General features: G+C 39.8%; 1 protein-coding gene across 1 annotated transcript in view; it reads left to right on the top strand.

Annotated features, from left to right (window-relative positions):
- CDK5RAP2 (CDK5 regulatory subunit associated protein 2) overlaps window positions 1–19,872 on the top strand; it is an 84,748-nt gene extending 64,876 nt beyond the window's left edge. Inside the window, exons 30-40 of the mRNA XM_082492770.1 lie at window positions 3,359–3,475; window positions 5,331–5,520; window positions 5,717–5,838; window positions 6,800–6,826; window positions 7,243–7,491; window positions 9,155–9,238; window positions 9,365–9,624; window positions 11,921–12,067; window positions 14,769–14,907; window positions 18,291–18,337; window positions 19,238–19,872. Of these exons, the coding sequence (XP_082348896.1) occupies window positions 3,359–3,475; window positions 5,331–5,520; window positions 5,717–5,838; window positions 6,800–6,826; window positions 7,243–7,491; window positions 9,155–9,238; window positions 9,365–9,624; window positions 11,921–12,067; window positions 14,769–14,907; window positions 18,291–18,337; window positions 19,238–19,297 (1,442 nt within the window). The 3' untranslated portion in view covers window positions 19,298–19,872. The remainder of the gene's footprint in view (window positions 1–3,358; window positions 3,476–5,330; window positions 5,521–5,716; window positions 5,839–6,799; window positions 6,827–7,242; window positions 7,492–9,154; window positions 9,239–9,364; window positions 9,625–11,920; window positions 12,068–14,768; window positions 14,908–18,290; window positions 18,338–19,237) is intronic.
- The last annotated feature ends 2,402 nt before the right edge of the window (window positions 19,873–22,274 follow it).

Below are 22,274 nucleotides of genomic sequence, written 5' to 3'. Positions count from 1 at the left end.
TAGGTATGCAAATTCAGAGTCACTGCTCTCTGTTGCTAGCGTTCAGCATCTTTGAAAGCGAAGCTCTGTGGTGTGTTTAAAACTTCTCACGAGAGGGTAGCCAGGCTTTTGCTAAGGATGCTTTTGTAGCACCTTTTCAAGCACACCGTACCAGGCATACTTTCCTACGCTTTACTCTGTTCTTGCTCTCCTTCCCACATTATCCCCCATAGGACACTTGATTAATATGCAATATTACTCAGAGTGGAAGCAGGCAATAAATACGTACATGTTTTCCTTTTACTCAGTTTCACTAATATTGACATTAGATTCATTATGTTCTACATCATCCCCGTGATCCATTTCTGTTGTTGTTTAAATGGAGACTACCTGCAAATGGCAGCTTGCTTTCAGGAATAATTTACAGTGATGGAAAGGTGTATAAAAAGCATCCATTTCATTCATGAAGTATTTACGCTGCTGGAAAGGCATACTGTTCTCGTGAAATAACCACACTGAAACACTTCCAACTCTTTTACAGCTTCATAAAGATTCTGGCAAGGGCATCCATTAATGCAGTGAAAGTATATTTTCTTTATAAACTGTCTTATGCCTTCCATCTGTCTTCTTGTTGCCTTAGTGCATCTACCAATGCGTGGAGGAGAAATTTGGAAAAGAAAGGAAAAAAGCAACTACCTGTTAGAACAGCTCCTCTTTGTTATTATGTCCTTTCAGTGCTTCCTGGTTTTCTCCGTTTTGAAGATCTCTTTCATTTTATCAGTTATGTGTGTTCTCTCTTCTACTAATGATGCTACTTTTTTTCCAAATAGATGGGCCTTCTTTGACTTTTGGTGTGAGAAGTTCCTAAGTGAAGTTGAAGCAGATTTTAGCTTTGGGTCATAATAATTTAAAACAATTTTTTTACTTTTAACTTAATACCCTTTGTTTTTCTTTAAAAAACAAAATCAAGTTGTTACATACTTAATTGTTGACAAGAGCTTGTTAAATTCATGTGATATTGAGTTGTTTGTGCAAACAAAGTTAGTGCATAGCATTATTCTTGTCTGATAAATATTATATGGATGTATATACGCACATCTGTCTGCTATTTTTGCCATGTTATTTTTAATATCTAGATCCTCTAAGTATTTAAATGCCTCTGGGCTTCTAGTAGTCTATAAATGACTCAAGTGCTGGTAATGACTACATCGCTACTGCAGAGCTGAGGTTTGCAGTGCAACTAGAACTAAAATAATTGCCTCAATCATTTCAAATATTAGGCTTCAAAATAAAATCAAAGGTTTAATTTTGAGTTTCCTAGGTTTCAAATGTTATTAATGGCAGTTAACATTAAAAGGGGTTTTTGTTTGCTTTTTTTAACCCCTAAGTAACTAATGTATCTATTCAGACTTACCTTCAGCTTTAGCATGCCTTTATCTTGCTCTACCTGGGAATGAATATTTCCTTCCTCTTTGCTGCGATTTTCAATAGTGCTTGTCTTTCAGTCAGTGTTTCCTTTGAAACCTTCGAGGCACGCTTCCTTAGCACTCACTTTTTCAGCACAAAACACAATGAAAACTCAAGTGTATTACAATTGTAGGCCCTGATGCTCCACTTTACTCTGGTCAGATGGACCTTTGCATCTATGGAGAGCGTAATTGATGTCAGCAGGGCTCTGCACAGAAGTAGTAGTCTCCGTAGTGGGTCAGATTGCAGGATTGTGGCCTTATTACCACTGGCTCTACATTATCCCTTATTATGCAAGATAACTAATAGTTATATTCTAAAGCCTTTCAGTCGGAGTGTGATAGCGTAACTTTTCAAATAGGATAAAGCTGGGTGATGGGCAATAAATTAAATTAGAATCAAGATGAGGCCATCAAGCCTTGCCACTTGAAGTTGAATTGCTTTGTTAAAATCTGAAAGGAAAAAGCCTTTTGAGTTCGCATAGCTACCTCAACTCTTTAACATATAGATAGTAAAATGCCATTAGTGCCAGGCTTCTAGAGCCTTTGAGTCTTTCAGTAACGACAAGAGGTGCATATCATGGCACACTACATCCCAGTTAGGTAGTGGGTAAAAGCTTCAATTGGGATTACAATAAAATGAGATTACTCAGAGGAAGTGCAGCACATCAAATTGAATTGAACTGCCAGAGCTGAAAGGCATCCTCCTCGTACATTCAGCTAATTCTTTTGCCACCTGGTTATTTCTCTATTAACCAAATAGTTGACACTTGTGTAGTTATCTCAAGCTTTAAAGCGTAGGAGATACTGCGATAATCGATCAACTGAAAAATACTTTTAATAGTGATGTTAATTCCAGTGGGTCCTGAAGTGTTTTACAGACTATAAGCAGGTTATAAAGGGCAATAACAATTACTTGACTTGCATTTCAGAGGCAGCCACCTTGAGAGTAGAATGAGGCACTTTTCAGACTGTACTGTAACATTACACATTGCTGTGGGATGAGGAGCATAAATACAGTACATTATGAGGGTTACCTAGGCTGGAATTTGACTGACGGGATACACGGTTTAACACTTACATTCATATGACTGGTGCAATTAAGTCCTCAGAGTAGGATTTATCACCCTTACGTTTCTAAAAGTGAGACATCTAAATCTGTGCTGGTTACCCAGAGCTTCTCATGGGGGCACTGGAGAGAAGTATGTCGCTTTGGAGGAGAGGGCTTCTCATCCGCAGAGAGGTGTGTAAAGGATACATCAGGTGAGCCACTCTCTGGGGGTGCCTGTTTCTCCCCATGACTATTGACGGTTGATCAACGCTGGCTCAGGTATCTAGATTTTAGACGTAAGAGGGATGAATCTTCATCCCTGTGATCATAAATGGGTTCTCAGTGTGTAATCAGAGACAAAGACAGTGATTCCAGCCTTATGCTCTAGACTGGTGTGGTAACACATGTATTACCAGGGTATTTGCATTACTTCCTGCATTAACCACTGCGGGTTAGTTGGTAGAATCTAATGCTCCTCTGCAATGGTGTCATTAAATACAGCAGAGCATGAACAGAGCAAGACAGTTTGCATTATTTTCAAAGAATCGCAATGTCACAAAATACTCCTGCATTTCGTCCTGTTGGAATTTTAGCTGATAGGTAAAGACTGCCAGGGACAGTTTTGCAATTTTGGTGATGGTTGCCCAGCAATGAGAGGTACTTGTGATGCAGGGCTTTGGATTACTTGGCATGAACCTGAACTGCCTTTTAGTCTGTAGGGATAACCTTCAAAATATATAGGGGAGAAATATCTTTCGTAACATGTTTTTCTGCAATTTTTTAAATTGTTCTTGTCTGGAAAGTTTAATCTTTAATGACCTAGAGATGACTCATAAATCATCTTTTATGTATATATTTATAGGTTCTGCAAACATTTTTATCCATGGCTCAGAGCAGCATAATTCCCTGACTTCTGAAATACATTTCCTGAGGAAGCAAAATCAAGTTCTGAATGCAATGCTAGCAAAAGGATCCAGAGGTAAAAATGTAAAACTGTGCTTTATGGGAGTAGACTGCAACTCATTTCAGATCAGAAAACAATAAAATATTAACAGTCCATTCGTTGAACTGACTTAACCATTCTTCCCATCCCTGAAATTCCATGCTCAACCATAAGCATTGAAAATGGGGCTAACAGTTATAAAGGAGTAGTGGTAATGCTCCTTCTTTCTCTTTATTTGTAGCATTTTCCATTTAATATTCACTTTCACTTCTCCATTCTTCTTTTTGCATTCCGTTCTTTTTATACATTCTGTATCCTTTTCTACCCATGCCTTTTATTACTACTTTCTTGCTCCTGCTATCCCCAGGCTTCCATTCTGAAGCTCTCTTAAAAAATAAAATAAATAAATAAATAAGCCATAGAATAGCAAATGAATTGCTGCAAATGAAACCATTCAGTACAGAGGAGTTGAGAAGGTTCAGAAGTCTGCTGCAGAGGGTTGACTGGACAGACCAGGTCATCTTCATCACTTCCAAGTGTTTGGAAACACTTTAGAAGAGAACAGAATGGAGGGAATCCATTTGGAAGTATTTGTGATCGCTGAGATTAATTTTAAACTTTCCTCATGTCCGCATATGTGAAGAGAGAATATTAGAAGCCTTCCTTCTTCCCCCAAGCAAACCAACAGCTCACCAACTAGGTTCATAAATGCAGCTTAAGCCACAATTATAAATCTCCATATTTTCAGACTGTGTAAAAGCACTGGTGCTTGTTCCAGACTCAAGTATTCTGTCACCTGTTTTAGTGCCTCTTGGTGCTTATCAGTTTGTTCAAGTTCTACTTTTTTAATTAATATATTCCCGCTTTTGTTTGTTTCCACATTTGACAATGTGATCTGATATCAGAGTTTCTTTTTTATAAGAACCCCGATGAGTAGAGCATTTTCACCCTTGTGTTTTAAAATATCAGCATCTCTGGAGTTTGTGATCTTTTCCTTTTATTCCTGGATGCAGGAGAGAAACAAAAGCCTCTTAGATACCTCCTGCATGTTTTGGTCTCAGGTGTTTTCTGTCTATAGTCTTAGTTTAGCCGTTCAGTAGTGAAAGGCTGGTGATGTGCATTTGTAACAGCATGTGGGGATTACTGTTTTCATACACTTTCAGCACGAGTACTGCAGATGAGGAAATGCTTTTCTAACTGTTGGGAGATGGAATGATTCCTCCCTGCTGTTTCTTTGCTGAGGTTACCTCCTCCTTTTCCAATGCTAAACGTAGGGTCACAACAAATTCGGGGTCCCCATAAGCCCCTCTGATTGCAGCTGTCTTAAAATGCTCGGTTGCCCCTATCAGCAATTCTTTGTCACAGAACCACTTTGGGGAAATAGCTTGTGCCAAGGAAAGGAGGACTGTAGTGATACATTTGGTGGATTAATAGAGCTGGGAAGGAGAGGACAGAAGGATTTCTGTGAAACAAAGAGGAACATGGGTGCAACATGCCCTAGAACAATCCCACTGAATTCTTTTCTTTCTAAAGAGAAGTCAACTCCATTAGTTTGTGAGAATTGGCAAAACTCATGTGCCTGCTTTGGGACCTGACACTAGTTGTTGAATACTATGCTTCTGACCAAATCCCAAGAGGTGTTGGGGACATTTGGCATATAAAGCTGTCCGCAGGTTTTCACTGAGCCTTTGTGAGTCCTGGGGGTTAAATGCTGCACATTACAGAAAATGCATCTAGCAAAAGTCATTGGAAAATTGAACTACTGAAATCCTAAAACGCACAGCAGCAACTGTTATTTTCTGACAGTCTCTGAAAAAGCTGGTTTTGTTGAAAAGCATAGCTTTAGTGGGTTGTGGACATTGCAAATACCTTGTGTTTCTTCTTGTTTCAGATAAACAGAAGGAAAATGAAAAGTTAAGAGAATCTCTTTCTAAAAAGAACGCAATCATTGAGCATCTTCATGAGGATTATGAATGCATCAAGAAAGAAAATCAAAGGTTGCAAAAACAGATCGGCCAAAAGGAGGATGAAACCAAATATCTAACGTGTCAAATTTACAGCAGTCGTAATGAATTAAACAGGTATTGATTCTGTCAACATTTAGACATTCATTTAGAGAAGAAAATTGTCAATGTGACAAGCATGTGTTTAGCCATAGCCATTAACATTAATGAGGTGCAAGGGAAGAATTATGGAGGCAAGGGGGCTGGATTTTAGATTTTGAAACAAAAGGTAAGAATTTAACTTTTAACTTAACCATTTATTGCAACTTCACAGGTTGCAAACAGAGATTAATATAAAGCAACATCAGATCTCTGAGAATGAAAAGTTACTGCAGTCACTCCGAACTGAGATCAAGGTTTATGAAAAGTTGGAAGAAGCAAGAGGGAAGAGGACAGGTATAAATGCACAATTATTTCTATACCCTTAGCCTTTGCAACCCTGCCCTCTCTGAATATGATCTTGTCAAAGGACAGCAGGGCTAGGTCACTGTTTCTTTGTTTCTACTTGTGTCTGCTATGCAAAGTAGAACTGAGAACTTCATGACAAAATGCTGCTTTTTACTTAGGAGTGTAACTGCGAGGTTGAGATGTGTGATATGTTCTGACTTGGCACACCCAAGTTCCCCTTATCTTTTTAGTTAAGCTAAAACCAAATATTGATGATACAGTGGTTCAGGCTGGATAAGCTTCATGGGGATCTTAGATGTTTACTTGTCATCTAAATACATTCTGCTGCATCCTCGTAGGTAGTGCTTACTCAGGTAGCTTGAGCTTTCACTTGTCTGAATATGAGGGTAGTGTCTTCTCCCTAGGGCTGGGGGGAAGTGCTGGCACTGCTTTCCAAATGAGACATTTAATAATTTCCTGTCCACTCTTCTGTCATGAAAGGTGAGGGGTAGCAATGAGACTTCCATGAGTTCTTCCTACCCCTTTTAAGGAAGCTATATAACCACGTAGCTGTTGTTACGGTTAGGTAAAAAAGTGGAATGCTCTTCACTGCTGCATACTCGTTACAGGAGCCAGCAAATTTCCCATTGGAAGTTCTTGTAAAAGTTGATTTTTTTTTCTTCCTGCTACTTTAAGTAATATGCCCTGCCGTCACTGTATTACATGCCTGGCTGCAGCGAAAGAGCCCTGTTGGCATAAGGCTTTAAGCCAAAGTTGGTTCAGGGATGAAGTCAGTCTCCTTGCAGAACTGGTAATGTAATTAGGGAGTAGCAGCACCCTCCTCGTGCAGTTGAGCCCCCTCCCACTGTCAGGAGAACAGTTTGGTTTCAACATGAAAAAATACACAGAATTGTTTGTGTACTGACCTCCTTCTATGAAAAGACAAACACAGCCCTTGCTTTTTTTCCAGGTTCAGATTTGTTCCTCTGGTTGCCAGGTGATCACTGTTTTCTTTTTTCTTCTGCGTGTAAAATTAGACTTCCAATTCTACTCCTTCCCTCCTCCGCACTCCGAGATTGCCCATTCCTTTTTCTTTCTGCAGACTGTGCATTAATGCACTTCAAATTTTGTAAATCCTCTTCACTCTCTTTTTATTATATTTTTTACTTTTGGCGTGAGATTTATTAGCTCTTATGGACAAAGTGAAAAATAATTTTCAGCTCTTTAAATCTTGCAAGGGTAGAAGCAATTACGACATGCTTTTTTGTCAAACCATTATCTTAATGCTGTTTGTAGTTAATTCTTAACATTGAGGATAAAGCTGGCTATAATTTACTTGCTCAGCATTCTGATAATGGCTAATATTATTTTAATTGTTAAAGATGTTAAGTGTTTCTTTTGAAATTGTCTTAGATCCCAGATGTGATGCATCAGAAGAATTCCGAAAAGATCAGAATAATCCACTTGACTTACATGAACTATTGACTGAAATACAGAGTTTGCGAGTGCAGCTTGAAAGAAGCATAGAGACAAACAAGTCTTTGCATGAAAAATTAGAAGAACAGCTTTCAAAAGAAAAGAGAGAGGAAGTGGGATCAGTGTCAGCTGTGAATATCAACTCTCTTTTCAAACAAGAATCTCAGCACTATGCAGGAATGAATGGTACTGTGCCATACATGCTTTTGTTACACTGTAGAACCTGTGCCTTGTTCTTTAAAGATGCTCTTAAAGCTTTACACAACATCAGCTGTACGTTTGGGAGCTGCCTGTCAGCCTTTCAGCTCCCTTTCCTGTTAGAGCCATTAGTGCATGGGGAGGTGAAATGCATGCTCTACTGTCTTGCAGCCTCCAATTGTCACTTCCTTTTCATTCAAGAACAGCATTTGCAGACAGTCTCTGGGATGGAAGAATTGCCTACATTAAATTGCCATAAATTTTGCTTACCTGGGGTTCTTTTTTTAATGCCGAGCTCTATAGCATTTGCTAAGGGTGAGTACATATTACTCAAGTATGATCAATAAGTGCACTAAATGGTCTCTGTATAAATCAGTTGTCCCCTTTTTGCCCTTGAGGAATATTTTACCTTTATTTCAATCACTGTTAAGTGATGCTGTTTTAGCAAATCAGGGAAAATGTGGTGTTTACACTCAGGGTTAGATTATTGTCCCAATATAGATGCACATGGGATAGAGAGGGCACAAGAATGTTCTTCCTTGCTGCTAAAGTATTCTGCATGGTAACAGCTTTCCATACTTGCAGCACAAAGCCACCTCTCCTACTGCCTATACAGGTATGCACCATGTTATGGGAAACAATAATAACGGGGCTTTTTGGGTCCGTACGCTTCACCTGAACGTGCATACCTAAATCTTATGCACCACACAGAGCAAGCAGCACCAGCCAGAGGATTAGTGTGGGAGCTCATGAGGCACAGCGGGGTGTTTTACCACCTTGCTGCTTTTGTGGTTCCATCATGTCCAATCAAAATCGTACTTCAGATGAAATACATAATGAGCATAATTCTACACTACTCTGTACAAGTAAGAGGTGCGGAATGTAGCAAATATCATTTATGAGTTGCTACCATTCTCTGTGTACTTTATACTTGAACACTAAATTATAGTCATGTAACGATGGGGATGGTTCCTTAGGGCCAGTCATGATGAAATCAGTGTGGAACAGCTATCGTGGGGAGCCTGTACCACCAGTTTCCCCAGATTGCATTTGTTCCTGCTTAGTTTCTAGATAGAATCCTGGATGTTGCTTTTGACCTGCATCAGGTAGAGCAGATGGGAGCTGGAGAAGCTCGTTACTTCTTTGAGAAAATGGTGAATAGAGTTATAATAACTTGATTTGATATGGACCAGAAAGACTCCTTGTAACGTCAACAGCTGAATTTGTGAGCTTTCTAGATGTGCTGTGATTAGTCTTTACTCACAGGGAATTTGGAAGGTCTGAAGAGGGGGAATATAAGATATGATCTTAAGTATGGTATAGCTGTGGAGAGTGTCATACTTTTTGCAGAGTTACTGGGAAGCTTAAATTTGTTGATTAAAATACCTTCATCAGGATGTATTTTAGATTTTTTGACCATGACTTGATTTTGGGACATATCTATAACTTTGGATAGATGATAAAGAGATTATTGTAGGTAAATACTGAAAGATACATGGCGTGGTACTAGAAAATGATCTGCGTTTCCCTGCTTCCTGAGTCTGAGCGCAGCATTGGAAAAAAAAAAAAAAAAGAAGTAGAGCTAGGAAGTTTTTTTAATGCATGTTAACTTCTACTGATATACTCTTCCTTCTCTCATTTTTCTGTATAGAAAATCTTTGCAAATGCCCTGCTACCAGCACAAACATTTGTGAGCTGCGGAAACATGGACATTGCATTTCGCTAGAGAAAACAGGTACATCCAAAAGTATCTCAAACGTGCATATTACCGGTATCCCAGACTTGCTGCTTAAGAGATGTCTAGTGTCAATTAGTTCTGTATGTAAGGATAAAAAAAAGTTAAACACTTTTTCTGTCCCAGGTATGCACTCAGCCTCTAAAGACGATGTAGACAGCACTTCACACTGCAGCAGCACTTCATCTTCCAGTACGGCATGTACCCCTCGTCTTGTGCCTGGACATCGTATGTGGGCAGACAAAAATGGGCGCCACGTTCTTGGCTTGATAGAGGATTATAATGCTCTGCGGAAGCAGATTTCAGAAGGGCAGCAGGTTTTAGCAGAAATGGAGATTTCTTTGAGAGAGGTCACTGGTACGAAACTGCAGGAGCCTGGAATAAAGGTAAACAGTGAAAGCTGTTAGAGGATGGTGAATTTTACCTAGAGGTGCAAAATGTATAGGTTACAAAAGCAAAGAACTAGGTTAATGGTGCAGCAAGCACCATTAACTGCGTAACTCTGTCAGGACACCTCAACCTTGAGGGTCCAAGTCTCATCTAGATACAGGCACTTATTTGTGATTCTGGGTTAATGAGGCTACAGATAAATTAGTTAATTCCGGTCCTTTAGTAAGCGATCTCACTTTTATTTCCAACTTGAAATAAGGTGAAACTATTTACTTTTACTATGGAAATTGGTGATTGTTACTCTGGAAATGATAAAAAAGCCAAACAAAAACTCCCAGATAAAACTCTAAAATGCTTTAGAAAGCGCTTAAACAATGGGTAGGTACCAGTAACCTAAAGATAAAAATAATTCAGGAGATTTTCTCTTAATGAAGACTTGGGATAAACCTACGAAATATGAGACAGTTAAAAGAAACCTGATATACAGCTGATGAATTTCCTCACTTACTTGTATTCAGCCCTTTAGTAGCCCCAGGTGATAACTGTACGTTAATGATTTATGTATGCTAATGAAGGTCATTTCATATTAGGGAAGCTTTTTAATGTTTTTCCACTTCCTGCTATCAATTGAACACTTTAGCAATATCAGTAGCTAGTCTAGAAACTTGAATATCTCATTAATGATCAGATACTGTCTTCTAAGACATAGTGTATCATCCTTTCTGCATCGTGTGACACAGTACAATCAAGTCATGGTGCTCTTGCTGTAGTCTTAAACATAATAATTTTTAAACCAATAAATTATTTGCCTTGGATTGAATAATGTCAATCCTTTTCCTCTAGAATCAGGAGAACAACTAGTGTTTGCTTACGGTAGTTTTTTCTTATTTAATATTGTTATTTTCTGGATACAGTTAATGATAGCATATTTGGGGTGGATTGAATAAGACGAATCTACCTACAAGCTTCGACAACAGGGAAGGAATAATCTGTACATGTTTGTGGCAGGAACGAAGGAACTTAAACCTCAACAGGAAAGGCTTGGATCGGGCATTTAAAACAACATGCCAGTGGTAAAAATAGTGAAACACTGCGGTGGAGGCTGCTCAGAGACACTGGAGGCATTTTTAAGAACAGACTTACAGGAATGTTTGAAAAATTATATGTAATGCTGTCCTGCCTTGGAGTGGGAAAGTAAACTACATGACTAATGAAGGTCCTTTTCACACCTCTGATTTTATGATAATGTAAATGTTGCAAAAAACCTGCTCACTGCTCTTCAAAAACCAGAACGTCTTAACTGCATGGATAAATTTGCGCTACTTATTTTTCTAGTTATAATTAGTAAAGCTGTTGAAGATGCAGTCTTCAACAATTCTGAAATTCTTTTTGTGGTATCACATGTGTGCTCACACAGTAAAATGATGTCTGAATGACACTTAAGACTCTCTGAAGTATCATATATTTTCAAATGACCTAGTTAAGATACTGATAATGACTGAAAAAGTAATCTCTCTAAGTTTTTAACTTGTTTTGTTGGTGTAAAGATAAAAGCAGCGAGTTTCACATTTTGCAGTTTCCTATCAAGCTTTAACATCACTGAAGTTTCAAACTACTTAGCAAATGGGATATTTTATGTGACAGGAAGATTCTGGTTAGATAACAATGCTAAATAAGTATTCAAATTATATGCTGCATGGGGCAGGAACTATGAATGCTTTTCTTTCATTATCCTTCCCCCTTCTGTATCACCATTGCTTTGGTAATTCATTTGCTCCCTTTGCATTCTTTCCCTCCTTTATTTCACATTTATGCAATTTCTTCAATTTGGTTTTCTCATCTGTCAGCAGAGGAAAACATTTTATGTGTGTCCTGATAGTTATTTTAGCATTAAATGGAACAGTTTAAAGGGTCTGCTAAGGAAGAAACATCTATATTGCTTAAATTGATGTCTGTAATCATTTGACTTCCAAATAACGTGACACGAAATGCAAATGGAGAAAGAAGAGAGTTGCCAACTATTACCATGTGGCGCAGCACATCTAGTAAATGTAATCTATTATTAATCATGGTTATTGATTAGGATAAATCCCCTCCCTCCCTGAAATTCTCAGATAATGCATAATTCAGCAGTCTTTGTAAACCAACGAATTAGCTTTTGTGGCACACAATAGTTGTGTACATCATCTTAAATATGAAATCATACCAACTAGATGTAAACCATTCATTAAGATTACATTTTCATAATGTTTTAAGCATAAAATACAATATGTCTGTAATCCTACGATATAGGTACCAGACCAGGCATCACTGCGTAGCTTTTCCGCAAATACTCACATGGTACAGCAGATTTTAGAAGAGGCTGCACGTTTACTGAAACTTCTCTGGAGAGTTTCTCTTCCACTGAAAGCTGTACACGGTACTACTCATGGCACTCAGGTACTATTCTGTTTCATTTTGGGGTTTTTTTGTTTGTTTGTTTTTGTGGGTTTTTTTTAAGTGTTGTAATGTGTCAACGAAGATGCACCCATTAGGAACTTGTCATTTGGGAAAAGCTTTTGAAAATCGTGAGCCCAGGATGCCCAGTCTTGGGACACGTGGATTTAGTGAGCTCACAACACTGAAGGCTAAGGCTGAATGTGTGCTGATCACATTGTATACCGAGGTGTTTATTTACAAAATACTTTAGATTAAAGGTGTAATCTGTAACCCTGTTAAATGATATTCAGGAAACCTAGGCAGGTGGCAAACATTCCATTTCAACAAGAAAAGGTTTGGACTCCCTGTTATAGAACCAAATTAAATTTGATTATGTATATACTAGTAACAACAGAAACTTCAGCAACTTTGATTTAATCTGAGCTACATTTTCCTTTTATGGTTTTGATCCCTAAGCTGTAAAATAGGATGCTTTTTTAAAAGTGTGACAAAACCCCGAGACAAGTTTTATAACATTTTAACAAAAAAGGATTGCGCTATGCAAACGAATGAAAGTAAACTGAATGAGGATTGAATTATCTATACTGCCATAATACCACCACTCAGTAATGAAACTATTTCAAACTCCGGCTTTAAAATAAATCTAAAGTTGTTTCACTGGAGCTTTTGTATGTTTTTCTTAAGGGAAGCAGGATATTACTGAAAAAAATCCCAAACTCCAGGAAAGTAAACATTTTATGTATAATTTTAATAACATTTTTTGATGTGATTTTCTAGCATCCTTAATTGCGTAAAATCACGAAAGCGGTAAGAATGAACTGTGCTGTCTAAGATATTCACTGATGTTTCAGCTCCATATTTGGGATGTCTTGACAAGTGTGTATACTTCCATTTTTATCCTCGTGTGTACGTTCCCAGGACTGCACCTAATTAGAGCCTGTTGCGTTAAAGGGCAAAGTAATTTGGCAGAAAATAAGCCCCCTTGCATTGCAGCCTGTCAGAGGGGCCGGGGGTGGATAGGCTTAGATTCTGAGTGATGCCCAATTTGGCATCAGAAGTCCGGTCGTGTTCAATATGCATATTGAACTATCACGATTATGGATGCACTAATAACACCATACACAATTCGATCTAGCAGTGTTCCATGAACTGGGATGATGGTCAGCGATGGTATTTCCCTGACCGTGATGGTATCTTCCGACATCCCTCCTCTCTTAAGCTATTTTTATACTATTTTTTACCTTTCAGGTGGAGCTTGAGGGACTCCAGTCATACATACTTTTGGTATGACTGGTATAAAATTTTTTTCACTTTGCTTTTAAAGGTATAGACTATGAAAAATTCAGAGCGCGGGCTCTGTGAGGAGTGATTGCATCTTGGAGGTGTGTGGCTTTTGGGATGGAGGTGTGTTTTGGTATTATAATGACATTATAATGAGTAAAGTTCACCCAAAGGATAGCATTTTGTTGAAAAATGACAGATGGTTGGCTCGGGGTAGCAATTAGGCAGCTTATCAATTCCATAAGACCTTCAAGGATTCCATGAGACCTTCAAGTTCCCATTTAATCACAGGGTTTGGCTGAGGTGTCTCCGCTCCACTCCATCCCCCGTGCCTTTTTTCTCAGAGTTAGCACACCAGACTCCCCTGACACCACCAATGTCTCAGGTTGCCCCGGGAACCTCTGTGGAATGGATCCCTTGCGCACCGGCTGCACTCTGCCCTGAAAGTTTTGTCAATGCTGTATGTTTCTTTAAAATGTGAATATAAGTTTAATTTCTAAGTCACCTCCAGCAATTATTCCGCAGAGCCTAATAGAATCTCTTCTAGAGTTTCTTATCCAACATTCCTGAGATCTTAAGGATATTGGATTAATTCCGATGTCTTAAATGCAATGTATAAAAGGAAGTCTCTTGAAGCTTGATTCTAAAAGATAGTGAGCATTCACTGCCTTCTCTTTAGCCCCACAGGAGTTGTGAGAAATCAGTTCTTCTGAAAAGCTTAATTCTAGGGTCAAATTCCAGAAGATAGGATTGTTTAAGTGGCACAACAAGAAAAATATACGTATAAGCTTAAGTTTGCATGAGGATCCAAATCGGTGATACCGACAGACTACGTCGGGGCTACTCATAGTACTGTTTTACAAGATGCTAATCATAACTTCGTTGGAATTGGTGGTGAAAACTGAACCTTAAATAATGATACTGTCAAATAATTTTGCAATAGAACTGTCCTGGTCACTTGTACAATGCATTTTAGCCCTTTGATAAAGGCAGCATCAACTATTAACAGAACACTGGAGAAGGAAGCTGGAAGCTCTGAACCTAGCAGACAGGACACTGCTGATCCCATAGCACTGTCCTTCATTGTATTTTCTAGTGGAGGGGGAAAAAAAGAAGAAGAAAAGAGGAATGGAAGTTTAAAAATAAAAAAAGGCACTGGTGTTAAGCCTTTTCTCAGACTAGCAGAAAAATTAATTGCACTAAAAGCCAGCTAAGAATTGTAGTTGTCTCTTCGCAGTTGTCATAGAATCGTATCTCATTGGGGATGTGAATGTGGAAGGACAGGCACTCAGTGATGTTTCACTCCTTTAAGTTGTTCATACTCTAAGGAAGCTTGAGGGCTTTTGTACAAAAGTATTTAGCAATTCACAATGTACAAAGTACTTTTATATGACTTTAATATTTTCCTCTCTCATTTTAGGACGAAGGGATGAAAGCAGAAATATTTAGATTACGTAAGAAACTGTCTGAGCAAGAGAAGAAGTTACACAGCACAGTGAAACGCTTGCACTCCACAAACCAGCTGAAGGAAAATATGGAGAAAGTCATCATTGACCAGTGTAAGTGTATGCTTTGTTACTCGTCCTTTCCTTAATTTTTGCAGTCCATGGCTACCTCTAAAATTGGAGAAACGGCAAAATGAATATAGGCACCCATTCATTTGCAGTTGCTATGACTGGCATTTCCTTGTGCGCGCTCAGTCGTTAGTGACAAAGAATACATGAGGTTCAGACTGTACAGAACTGATGGAGCCTCATTCAAATGGAAAGAAGTTGCCCAACTACAAAAGGCTGCATAGAATATCATGAGAAGCAATTTGTGATTTTGCACAACCCACTGATAATGTGTCAATCCATGCAGCTGCCACTAATTGCCACTAATTAGTTGAGTTATTCCATTTCAGATACTGCCATTCCCCAAGTTTTCTATCCTACGACAGTTCCTGACAGAGGCAAAGTTACTGTTGCCATTCCAGCCAAAGTTTTTGACACTGTTCTTCTCAAATTTGTGATTTTGCCTCAGTCTTGATACATGTGGAATTAGGCTTTTAGATTTTGTGAGGTGCCTGTCTGTTGTGTGTATTGCACTAGATAACGGAATACTGGGAAAAGCCACAGCAGCAGCAAAGGAGATTTGTCTCACCAGAATGAGAACTGCAAGAGAACAGAAGGCTCAGAACACGGGAAACAAAAGCTTACTATGAGTCGTTTCTTAAAGAAAAATGAGGACATGCTGTGAAATTATATTTTACCCTTAGCAGCAGTATCTAGAAAATTATCTGGAAACATGAAAACAAGTGGGACACGGGCTATATTGTAGCTGTGTTAAGCCAGGTGCCTGTTTGAAGAGATCCGTGTCTTCTGCTTTAGAGTTTAATTACTCATCAGAAGAGATTTGAATGGAACTAACGTCTTCTCTACCTTCATGCAATGTGTGTATTGCGGGAGAAAGACTTAATTTTCTTAAAAAAAAAAAAATATCTATCCTTACCTTCTCTTAAGAGGTGGGGCTAAATGACTTCTTAGTCTATGCTGGAATGGCACTTTGTGTTATCAGTAATTCAACTAGACTGTAAAATGTTACACATCATACAAAGTAATGAAAGTGGCCATAATACCGTAAGTTACTCAAGTCATTGCAATGCAATGTAGAGGAATAAATGCTATTTTGCTCCGCAGCCTGTAATTTTTATATCTAAGGTACGTGTATCTTCTGCCTGCAGATTATTTTTATTTTAAGCATTTATGGGTTGGTTTTTGTTGTATTAAATAATGTACAAGTTACTTAATTAAATCCAAAATTATGTTTTGTTCAGGTTTTCAAGTTAAATAGCTCAGTTTGGGGTTGTCATATAAAAATCAAAGCTATTCTATTATGTCTGCCCAAATAATATCCTTGGGGTAGATTTACTGGTTTAGTTTGGTCAGTTCCTAGCTCCAGTGACATCCCAGACATACTGGGTAATTTCAGCAGGGCTGGGCAGAGTATAAATCAACAGAGACTTTTACCCTTATGGCCAAAATGTTATCCCCACAGCCACTCCACCCACCCATACTTTCAAAAAAGAAAACAGTACATCTCCCCCCTTATTTTGCTCACTCCTTTTCAGGGCGTTCAACCTCATCTGAACTAGGTCCTAATAAAATGAAGCCTGTATTTTCTGAAATCTCCTTAATGCAAAGTACTGCGTGGCTAGCAGCAGCTTCTCTATTAGTGTCACATCTTCTAAATTCTCTTCATGTACTGAATTTAATATTTTTGATTTAGAAAAATCTAGTTTGCCAGGTGAAATGAATTTACTACCAGAGTTCTTTATGAGCAGAGAGCTCTCTGCTACACAGAAAGACCTAGATACGATTTTCTGTAAGTTTCATTGATTATGGGAATTATGGATGTCAAGTTACCTTTGCCTTAAAGAGCAATTTCAGAAATGTTGCTAAATTGCATCTGTACGCAAATTCCTGACCAAACATACAACAAAAGTGATGAATCATATGAAGCTGCTGGATTTTGTGAGGATGCTTACACTTGTTTTTGTTATTTTTTTCCTTTCTCCTTTTGCTAGTAAGAAAGCAAAGGCATCGCAGTAGGTGACCTTGCCTGCCTTCACTCTCCAAGCATCCTGTTAGCTGGCCACTCCGCTGAGGATATTCAAGTTCCCTCTCTTATTTAGTTGGGCATTCCTAAATATATTTAGAAGCAGAGACTGGAACATTCTTGTGGCTCCGAGTCTTCTGTGTGCTTTCTCTGGCGAGAGAACTCATTGCTTATAAACCTCATCTGAACCTCTGAACATGTAACAATGCAGTGCCAAATTGCAGTAATCTGCCAAGGGTATAATTATCTCATGACAGCTATACCCTTGGAGTTGTTGGGTTCTTATTATTGTAATGAAAAATCTTTATTATGGCTAAATTGTTTATTTTTGAGACTGGAATATTAAATTGGTACTTGTGAATGGTATTTTTCAGCAGTTATGGAGTTGACACAGATGAGAGAATCGCATATTTAACCTGACATTTCTAAATAGCAGTTTTGTTTAGAAGCATCCCCTCCTCCGTTCACAGGTCTCGCGCTGTCCCCACAGAGGCAAACTAGCTGGATGAGTAGAGAAAACTTGGAACCCTTCAGAGCAAGCTGCTGACATGATTTCCCCTAAGCAGCTATAGGTTGCTTTGTCCTTGAACTGCTGGAGGCACTGGGCTGACTTCTTGTGCCATCTGTCCTCTGCCCAGCCCCTCATCCCCCATAACATCTCCACTGCACAATTTTTCTCCCCCTCCTGCTAACCGCCCCCCCAGCCCAAGCAGGCTACCTAATAGATCAAACTGTAGCTAGCTCATGCACCATCTCCCCTCAAAATTAACAGAAAGTCTTCCTTTGATGACTTTGATTGAGGGAACCGGGCCGTCCGTGTCGCAGGGGGCTGTTCATATCTGTGATGTTAAATGCAGTGATGAGCTACGCGTGGTTTCACATGTATCGTTCTTGTTACGGTAGAAAAACTTTAAAAACACTTCCCTGATGATTCGATCTAAAAAGCAGATTATGTGCTGGATGGAACACGGGCCGGGGGTAGGACACCGCATTCTAGCAGTGGCAGCGCTTCAGACCTGCCCCGCGCTCCCGAGCCACTCCTCCTGCTCTGCCCCAACTCTGCCTCCTGGTACAGCGTTGGTTGCCCCTTGGTCTCCGCTTGTTGCAAGTGGAGGTTTGTCCGTCAGCCCGAGCTTCTGAACAGGCCTCGGGAGGGAGTCACAGTTCTGGGGTTTGGGGAGTAAGGAAGTTGAAGTGGTGGTGGGGGGGTCTGTATGATTGCCTGGTCGCTGCTCATAGTGGAGATGCGAGTTCATACGTTATTTAGTATTTGGTCATAAGACTCAAATACAGGGAATATGGAAAGACACTGCAGTATTCTTTTTAATCTCCTCTTTCTTTCCAGTGGTTTTAACTCATGATGTCTTGAAGAAGGCTAGAGGAAACCTGGAAGTAAGTAAAATTTGTGCTTGCATTTAATTCCTTGGTGTATACTCATTAGAAATATGCATTGCTGCGTCAGTAGCATTTTGCAGAATTAGTCTGTTTTGCTTTAGGTTTGCTACCTAATCAAGTCTGGGTGACAGCAGTTTAGTATGATAAATAATCTGCAACGTTTGATGTTTAAATTAGCGTTTTATGACTGACCATGTAAACAGCTAACCCTTGTCTTTTCTGAAGCTTTGCCTAGATTAATATTCATGTCTGTCATCTTCTTCTAGCAGTTTATTTTCAGCAGATCACAGTCCAATAACCTGTCTACTGTGTAAGTTCACAAAAAGCACCCTTATTTAAAGCTTGTGTATGTGTTAATAACTGGTGGTGCTTTTTAAAAATAAAAAATAAATAGAGACCCAATAGGCAAAGCTTTTTCAAACAGCTATTTGCTAATGTGGTGTATTAAATTAGTTTGAGTGTTTAAGTAATCACTGTTCAGCTTTGATTTCTCCCAGAAGGTTCAGACTTTACTCCCCGAAGGATGTAACACGCTTCTTGACTCCTGAATCCCATCCTTCTCCTCACTCCACTCTGAATGACTGTACATTTCCCAGCCCCTGCTTAAATTTTCCTCTACCCTTTACCGTGGATCTCTTCTCCCGCACCAGCAGTGCCGCCTGACCGCTTCCCCAGGCAGCTGCTGTACTGTTGTCTCAGCCCTACCTGGGTTAGAAAGTGATGACATTAAAAAGTCTTTCTGCTTACAGAAGTCTTATCAATTTAATTTGAAGATTTGCTGAACACAGAAGCTCGGATTTGCAGATCCTTTCGCAGCATTATGGCCCGGGGGCAGGGATGAATTATGTGCATTTGAAGAACTGTAAAATAGTAATAATTACTGCTTTTTCTAACCAGGTCCCACCTGCTGAGAATCAAAAATCACCTTCCTATACCAGCAAAAAGAGGATTATCTGAAGGAGAAAGTTCCACTAGGAGAGACTGGTCCTGTGACTTTTGTTTGTTTCTTTATGCCTTACCTATTTATTGATGTAAAAATGGTTGCTCTTTTAATGGAATCAGGCTTTGACCAAAAAAAAAAAGAAGACAGACAAAAAAGAAATCTTTTGGTAAATAACTTATTTAACATTTTCTATAATGTAAAAGATGGGTTTTAATATTTATTACAGAAGCAAGGTACTGGAGGTATTGAAGAAAAATCCAGAATTTTTTAAAGTTAGCTCATTTGAAATTTTATATTTGTACTTGTCATGTTATAAAACTGTTTGTTGTTATAGTCAAGCGGGTCCTGAAAGAATCAAAAACATGATCCGCTTTCTAAACTGTTTCTCTACTGTTAAAAGAATGTAGGTTGAAAAAAAAAAAAAAAATTCTGCCAGTTGTCATTGTTTTGTAGCAGTGTGAGAAATGTTCAATATTTTAAAGCATTTTGAACATATCTGGAAGATTCTTCTGGAAGCTGCCTGATGCTGAGCTTTCTTAATGCCCTCTTAGGAACTTAGGTTGATGTGCGGTCTGAAAGTATTACTTAGAATCAGACAATTAAAATGAAAAATAATCACAAAAGCGTTTGTGTTATTTGTTTAAAACTGGACTTTGCGCACTTATAGAGCAGAGAAGCCACATGAGACTGTTTCCAGAGTTCCACTCACATTAACCCAGCCCCTGGCCGCGGTGTTTGTACGGTAGCAGTGGTGGCAGCAGTGCTTGTCCCACCTAAGTAAGTGGGGCTGTTGGAAACTTGCTTTCAAGACACTGTGATCAAAAGCCACTCATCAGTGTCGTCCCCCTCCTCCCCCCTCCTTCCCCGAGATCTGGACAGAAAGGACAGAAGGCCACATGGGGGACAGAGCTGAACAGTTTTGGAATCCATTTTTCTGCTCAAAACGCTGAAAAATCTGTCTTAAATTTACATAAGTCTTTTGCTCTGGGTTTTTGTCCTGTGTTGATACATATAATAGTGATATTTGGGCAAGGCTGGAGAACACCAGCGTAAAACATGCCTGGTTGTATTTCCCTCCTGCGCCACTCCTCTGCCCACTGCCTTTTCAATTGTGCCTCTGCGGGGAGCTGCCTGAGCAGAGGGGGCACAGCAGGGCTGGCTGCCTGCACCCTGCTCCTGGCAGCACAACGGGAACTTTTATTTTTATTTTCCCAAGTTGATGAAGTCCCCATTGTATGAGATGACTTGCACTTGTCATCCAAGGAGGTTAGCACCAGGTCTGGGATGTGCACAGGGCCGTGGTTATACTGGGACCTTGGGTATTGCACTCCAGAGACTAAACAACCTGTTAAGGCTTTCTCCAAAAATGAATCTGTGCTCATTGAGCCGTGGCTGTGGAGTGAGACAGCTATAGCACCCCTTGCCTTGGCCAAGGGCTGCTTAGACCCATCGGGTAGTACATGTACAACACGGCCAAATAGCTCTGCTCCTTCCACTGGTTTGTTCAAATTCATTTCCCAACAATATGATGCTATTCCGCTAACTCTGAGTACCACAGAGACACTCTAAAGCATTTTTGCTTCTAAATTAAATGTTGCATCCTCCCTTTGGGCAGGCCTGCACTGCAAAGGGCTGGGTGGGGGCCAGTACGATAGCTACCTGCCGCACGGGTCGTGGATCATCCGGTCCTTGGTACAGGTTAGTGGGATGGGCTGCCGTATTCCGTACTGCCACGCAGCCGTCATGCGTGTCAGCTTTTATTAAAGGAAAAACAACACAAAGCGGCGTACTTTCAGGGTGCCGGTTGCTGTGGTCCCTGGTATGACCTCCTTTTCCCAGTTCACAGCAATGGGCCTTCTTGAAATATGAAAATGGATTTAATGGGAGGTCCCGCAGCTTTCCTGGTGGGGTCCTGCTCTGTGAAACAGTGTGTGCCTTGGGGAGCCCAACCTACCACCCTTACCTGAGATGCCCCGCACCTCTGGCTCAAGTCAGGGCTCTGGTCCATCAAGGGAAAAGACAGCTCAGTAACGAAACGCCATTGGCTCTGGCAGACGGCAGGGGGAGGCAAACGCATTTGTCTGGATTCAAGGAAAGATGCCAGAAAAACTGGAAAAGTTAAAAATAAACTTTACAAATTGAAATAGGGGGAGGGGGAGAGGAAGAGCATGCAGGCAAACTTGTTCTTCAGTCTCTTCACACATTATTGTCCTCACAGCTCACTAAAAACGTCAAGTTAATTTTACTAAGTAGCTAAATTATAGACACTCAGATGTAATCAGAATCCGCTATACATTTCAACTTTCAAAATTAATCATCCTACGTTTTTGAGTTATAACACCTGAAGGAAACAGCTGTACATCTATATATAGTACACCCGTGGCTGCAAGAAGACCAAGAGCCTTTCCCCCCCCCCCCCATCTGTACTGAAAAATAAAATAAATAAATTAAATGTTTCCCTTTCCTGAGATGATTTGCCACTTTTACTCCTTAATGGTCCCCACTGTGCCCTCTCGGAGTGCTTTTTCTCAGACCCCTTTTTCCTTCCGCTCGGCGGCAATTGCTGCTCTGGGTCAGAGCAGAGCGTGGCTCCGCGGGGGCCGGGCAGGTCGAGGGCACGTGGGCACTGCTGGGATTTGGGTAACCGGGGGGGAAATAAGAAGTAGTCTATGATTACCTCTTTAAAAACAGATGATCCTACGAGATCAAAGTATTTCATCTTAATGAGAAGCGCCTCTTAAACACACACAATTTACTGGGCTGGTTTAAAAATAATTTAACAAATAATCAAAAAAAAAAAACCAAGCAAGCTTACCAGATGGAGGGCTGCAGAAGACAAAGCTTATGGAGTGTTAAACTTTGTTCCCATTAAACAAAATTAAATTTTCCTTTAAAAATAATTGTGCGGGAGAAAAATAAGCAGCGTAAGCGAATGGCATTAAAGGAGGGGCTCATTTGCTTAGTGAGTTCCTGCCCGCACTTGCATTACCT

The sequence above is a fragment of the Vanellus vanellus genome (assembly GCF_965231255.1).
Source record: "Vanellus vanellus genome assembly, chromosome: 18".
NCBI lineage: Eukaryota > Metazoa > Chordata > Aves > Charadriiformes > Charadriidae > Vanellus > Vanellus vanellus.
This window is presented reverse-complemented; position numbering and strand designations above follow the sequence as displayed.